The sequence below is a fragment of the Eretmochelys imbricata genome, chromosome 8, assembly GCF_965152235.1.
Source record: "Eretmochelys imbricata isolate rEreImb1 chromosome 8, rEreImb1.hap1, whole genome shotgun sequence".
In the NCBI taxonomy this organism is placed as follows: domain Eukaryota; kingdom Metazoa; phylum Chordata; order Testudines; family Cheloniidae; genus Eretmochelys; species Eretmochelys imbricata.
This window is the reverse complement of record NC_135579.1, coordinates 60,939,077-60,945,281: the sequence shown is the minus strand read 5'-3', so window position 1 is coordinate 60,945,281 and position 6,205 is coordinate 60,939,077. Positions and strand designations below refer to the sequence as shown.

Sequence of the window (6,205 nt, the reverse complement as noted above, 5' to 3'; positions counted from 1 at the left end):
TTTGGGGCATCCCTTAGTGTATAGGAAGAAGAATCTGTGGTGAAAACTGTGATTTACCCCTCAAGAGCAGTCTCATTAATGAACATAATCAATAATTCCATCCTTTTGATTCGGTTTTCTTGAACTAGTCATGTGAGAAGCAGTTAATTATTAATTACTATCTAATTGCTTCTCCCAATTATCAATTTTGATGATTGTTTGTTTTTCTTTTGGTTATTTTACTTTGAAAATTACGTGTTGTCCTATTCCTTTGGACCCCCAAAGCCCTTCCCCAAGGGGTGGTACTGTAAACACAGTCTGCTCTCCTCAAAAGAGTGACTAAGGCTGAGTTATTTCTGCTCCCTTTGGCACAGGCAATGGGTGTGTACCCCCTGGTCTCAGCAGTGTGAGTCAAACCCAGAGTTTAAGATTGTGCTGTTTTGGAAAACGGAAAAACTGAAACAGTGAGATAAAAAAGAACTGCGAGGGAGGGAAGCATAAGATTTTATCCTGGGCACGGAGAGAACTCACTGGCAACCGTTTTCATGGTTATTTATTTTCATTGTAAACTTTACCATCATGAAATCTCTGAACTCTGGATCCGATAGTAATCGTCTTTTGGAATTACTTAGTAAGATTACGACTTTGATCTTCTGCTTTGGCCCCCTCCCCAGTAATCATTGCCCACTTTGGTGTTCATCTGTCTGTAGCATGGCACATTTTATAGAGCAAATTTAATACAAGATTCAGAATGAAATGTAAATGACCTTTACTGTTAATATTGGTATTATAAATTAGACTCCGTCACAGCATCTACCAAGACCCTGTAGCACTAACACTGCAGGGATTTGCTGGTCAGCCTCACCAGTTACTGTCACTCTTGATAAGTAAGCAGGAGTGGTCTGGAATTTTAACAATTCAACAATGTGAAATGTGGTGCGAGTTCTGCAGTTGTTCTGCACAGATGGTTTCTCTCATCTCTGTTTCAATAGTTGTTGAATGTCTTAACTGTTAAGGTTGGGGAAGTGCAAAAATGAGAAGGAACTTTAAGCCTGAATCTGATTTTACATTGAGTAAATCAGGATAATCTCCACTGAAGTAAATGGAGTTATACCAGTGTAAAATGGATGCAAGAGAATTGGGCATCTAGAAAGAATTAGAATATTAGAACAAAGAGGTTTCAGACGATAACCGAGATGGCTGTGCTTCAGTATTTACCTGCTTAATTCAGGTGTCAAAACCTTCTTATGATAGAGGAAAAGCGACCATAGAACTTCTGTGCTTTTGTCATGTAACTTTAATTTAGGAATTGCTTGTCATTATTTCACACTTTGCAGTAAATTAAATAGTAAAAATGTGCTACATACCTACTTGCTTAATACATAAATAGTAATATCTAGCGCTTATAACTTAAAATAAACTTATTCTCAATTGTCACATTTTATAATACATTTTAATCAATACAATAGAACTGCACACATTTATTAACACTTCATAGCCTGGACAAGTTCTCATTTGGCTTATTGGTCTGTTTTATGCATTTCTGTAGCTAGTACAAAAATTGACAATTTAAAAGTATTTTTTTTCTCCCAGTATCAATTATTTTACCCATCATGCTCAGATAAAGGGTATTATCCTAGCTCTTCCAAACTGTTGTCTGTCCTGTGGGATTTAATATGTCAGAATTCACAGTGGGATACAATTAATTAATAACTATGTATCCAGTTTCAGTTTAGTGGCATAAAGTAGAGAGGATCTCCCCCTCGACCGCCCCCTTTCCACTCTATCAGGCTTGGAAACCTAGCTTGGGTGCCTTCATCTGGTTGGGTTTTATCGTGTCTGATCGTCTATCTGCACTTCCTCCAGCACTTCAGAGAATGAAGTTTCCCTTATCTACACTGAGCCCCAGTTGCATAGGGAGCAACCTCTTTGCTGTCGGTTAATTGACATGCATGGTCTACCCTCAGACTTTCCTGGCATCAAACTGCTCACTTAACACTGTTGACCTGAAGTGTGTTTAAAAGATTACGGTAGGCTTCTGATTTCAAGAATCTCGGATATGAGTCCCGCTCCATTAGCACATATACAGTTTTTTGGGCTTCGTCAAAACTCGTGAAAGTTGGGTCTTGAGCCTTTTTAGCTGTAGCTTTCCTTGTATGATAGTCAATATTGATCTAGGAAGAGAAAATCAAACTTTGTTAATATCTTTTAAAAAATACTTTTTGCCGTTATATTTGTCACTTTGTCTTCCTGAAACACAGACTCTCAGTCTTAAAACTCTGTCCAAGGTTTCTTTAAGCTACAATAATTAATTTATCCTGAAATAGCACCTTTCATTCAAAATTGATGGAACTTAAAAAAAAATGGCATACAAACGCTACACAGGAATTGCCATTCATTAGTGCAATGCAGCCACTTCAGGGATCAGAAAGAGTAACAACAACTTAAGACAGAAAGTGAAGAATAAAATATCCAATTAAAATTGAAGGAGAATTTTTTGGTAGGATGTAGGCATCTAGTTTGGAATGTGGCCTATGCGAGCACTTCTACTTTTCTCCAAAGTGTCCTTTAATCTTTACGGACCATAAATGATCCAGACAGGTTTCGTGTCTCATTCAAGTGACAGCGCCTCTATCAGCAGAACTGGCTCTTAACATCTTGTTCAAATCCATACTGACCTAGGGGGAAGAGTGCTACCTGTTGAATCCCCAGCACTACTTTCACCTGATGAGTTCACTGCTCAAGGCAGTATGGCGGAAGGTGACAAAATGAAAACATAAGAACCTATGACTTCTCTTCCTGTTTGATTAAAGATGAATCTGTCCTTGTATAGCCCCACGTCTATCCCTTGTCAGCTCCCATAATCTTTCATATGTAACACAGTACAGATTAACTTTGTACTTACTTGTTTAGCTGCATCTATCTGAACAAACTCTTCATAAATCTTCTCTGCCTTGTCTCGCAAGTGATCAGACTTGGTTTTCTTATAGTCCTCACAGGCCAGCCAGAACTCAATGTTCTCCTCACTGAATTCTGACTTCAGGAACTCCCTGAAGGCACCTTGACCACCTACAGCAAACAGAAATACTTAATCAATTATAATGTTATATTTATAACTTAAATTGGGGAAGATAAAATAAATACAATTAAGATAAAGGTCACATTGAAGTCTCCTATCATAGTAATAAGATTTTGCTGAAATATACTCTGTGTGTGTGTAATATATATATTGTGGTGCACTGCAAATGAAGGGTCTGATCCAAAGGCCACTGAAGTCAGTGGAAGTCTGTTCTTTTCTGCATGGTCTGACTTTGGCTCCAAGTGCACACATAGCTCTTATCTGCATTATTTGGAGTAATGTGGGCATGTGGAATCTGATCCAACCCCACTGAATTTAATGAGATTATTTCCATTTACGTCAGTGGGAGTAGCACTGTGCCTATGGAAAGGATGGGCTGTAAAGGTAAGGCAATATATTACAATAGGTAGCCATGTGACTGTGAAGATGTGAATTACTGAAAGGCTATTGGACATTGTTTTTAGCATTATTCACAGAATGCTACAGCTTCATAGATTTGTTTAGTCTGCATGAAAGCTCACTAGATTAACATAAGAAAGTAGTAGTGATCAAAAAATACACTCACTTTGGCTGGCAAGAAGCTTTTCCAAAGACTGGGACCACTGCATCACCTCTTCTGCAGAAAGCCTGTGGTGACCAAAAGAAAAAAATACTTAATGCAAGAAACAAAATGTTAACTGTTTAGTTATTTTGGTTAATGGCCTCTTAGGAATACGTAAGGAATACAATTGAATAATCAATGTTATGAAAATGCATTGCTTGCTCATAAAATCTCTGGGGGACTCTGCATGAAATTGGTTGCATGCTATTGCCCCTTAACTCAGACAAGTAAGAAGCAGCAGGGTTCTTGAAGTAAATAAAAGGAGAATGGAGGGTCTGTGGTGAAAGTCCTGGATTGACCTGGTTTTCATTCCAAGACTCATTAACTTCTTCTGTAACCTTGGGCAAGTCACTTCACCTATCTGTGCCATTTGTTATCCCTCTCTCTAAAATGGGGATGGTAATATTTCTCTACTTCACAAAGGTGTTGTCAGGCTTTAATTCATTAATAATATAAGTGAAGTATTAATGAATAGGTGTGGTGATTGAGCACCACTGAACTGCCCATAAACAATTAAAAAGGAAATGGAAAAAAGGAAAACAAAAAGAATTATTTCAACTCCATTGATACCCTCTGTGTGGTGATGCCCGATTTATAAAAAAAAAAAAAAAAAAAAAAACCTTTTGTAACTAGGAAATTGAAAGTAGTTTGATCTTAGAAATATTTTATGGTTCATCATGTACTTTACACATGAGTGAAAATGTAATAGACTTGTTTGTGAGGACAAAATATGTCAATCTAGCCTTAGTTCATAATTACTATGTATTTCTAAGAGTCCAGTACTTACGTCACATTTCTGGAGTTAGACTTGATGCTAGATTCAAGATGTGGTACCATGGACTTCAAATAGCTTTTCAGATCTGCACCACTGAAACCAATGATCAGATGTGTAATGAATGGATGATACTGGTTAAACACAGTTACAGTTAGGTAGCATTCTGTATGAAGGTCTTAGGACTTGTAAACATTTAGGGCCAGATCATTCACTTCCACAGCTGATGCCAATGAGATACTTATGCAAGTAATTACAAGCAATTGCTCCTTCTTTCCTACCCACTCATTTTTATATTCAACTTATTTAACTTAGGAACTGCTCATCCATATCCCTTTCCATTCAAACCCTGTTATAATAATGTTATCATTTTATAGCATTGAACATGCTATGCAGAATATGCTTTGCTGTGGGTAAACTCTGTGAAATGGCACTAATTCTGAATTCTCAATTTGCTAATGTTAATTTCACTCAAAACACGTTTTCATTTGACAGTAAGTCACATATACTTACAAAGCCTTTTGCTTCCTTTTATGAACTTTGCCTTCTCCAAGCTTGCAATCTGCTTCTTTCAGTTCAGTTGGGTGGTTGTGAGGTAAAAATAATCCTGGCATATTGCTTAGTGTCGATGTGGGGTTCACTTCTGAAGAAATAGTCCTGAGAGCTGCAATTGTCTGCTTGCTGTCTGTGGTGCCTGTTGCCTTTTATTGATCCAAACTGCCTCTCGAATTGGTGTGAACAGATCTGTTTATCATGCAACATAACCGCAAGCTGTGGAAGTTCCCCTTTTTCAGTGCACAGTGACGTGTGTCTTTCAAAAAGAAAACAGACAGCATTCGTCTTGTGGTGAAGACTGAACCGGATGAGACTGGGTCTGTTTTGTGAGGCAAAAAAAAGTCTTAAGTAAAATTTGAAAAAGCACAAAAAAATCTTGTCTACATCTGATTGGTGATTTGAAAAAGTCTGTTATGAGTATGTTTTGGGACTTTTATTAAATGTGCTTCCAGATGTTCCAGGTTCATTTCGTCTAGTTAGAATGCACCTGCTAAACTATGGGATGGATCAGCTATATCCATTAAATACAATTAGAGAGATGAGGTGGGTGAGATAATATCTTTTTTTGGACCAAATTCTGTAGGTGAGAGACAAATGTCTTCAGGTCTGAAGGTCTCACCTGAAGAAGAGCTGTGTAAATTCCAAAGTTTCTCTCTCACGCTGACGGACTCTGCTCCAATAGAAGATATTACCACACTCACCTTGTCTCTCTAATATCCCAGGTCTAACACTGCATACATTACGTACAATGGCATGTACTGGTGCCACGAGGTAGCAGAAGGTAAGAAGTTAGAAAACATCCTGTGTTAATATCAGAGTTCTGCATCCATAATGTAGCACACTATTTACAACCTATTTATGTTAATTGCACCTTGTGTTAGAATACTGTGAGCAGTACTGCAATATGTTCGTTTATGCTTGGTCTAAAATATGGAAGTGTTTCATACTGGCTTTTGTAGGAAAGGTCTTGAGAGTTGTCCTGAGTAAATTTGATCCAATTATTACATTTCATACCATGCTTTTGTAGAAGCCTAATGCCATATTTTATAGGTGTCTCCATTTCCAGTTGTGTGATAGGGTTATTTCTAAATTGCTGTACCAATTGCTGTTTGCAGAAGGCAAAGTAAACCTATAACACACTGACTGAAGTGATTTGCCTTTGCTCAAAATTCTGTATTTTCAACACTTGGGGTTAGGGCTTGAGTCTACTTGCTCATGG

General features: G+C 37.7%; 1 protein-coding gene across 1 annotated transcript; it reads right to left on the bottom strand.

Moving 5' to 3' along the window:
* Window positions 1-1,271: 1,271 nt before the first annotated feature.
* Window positions 1,272-5,132, bottom strand: RGS1 (regulator of G protein signaling 1). The gene is made up of 5 exons (XM_077823828.1): window positions 4,945-5,132; window positions 4,447-4,527; window positions 3,624-3,685; window positions 2,885-3,048; window positions 1,272-2,153 (listed from the first exon to the last, which is right to left on the bottom strand). Exons 1-5 carry the CDS (start codon window positions 5,043-5,045, stop codon window positions 1,968-1,970), a joined length of 594 nt encoding a protein of 197 aa, XP_077679954.1. The 5' UTR covers window positions 5,046-5,132; the 3' UTR covers window positions 1,272-1,967.
* Window positions 5,133-6,205: the final 1,073 nt, after the last annotated feature.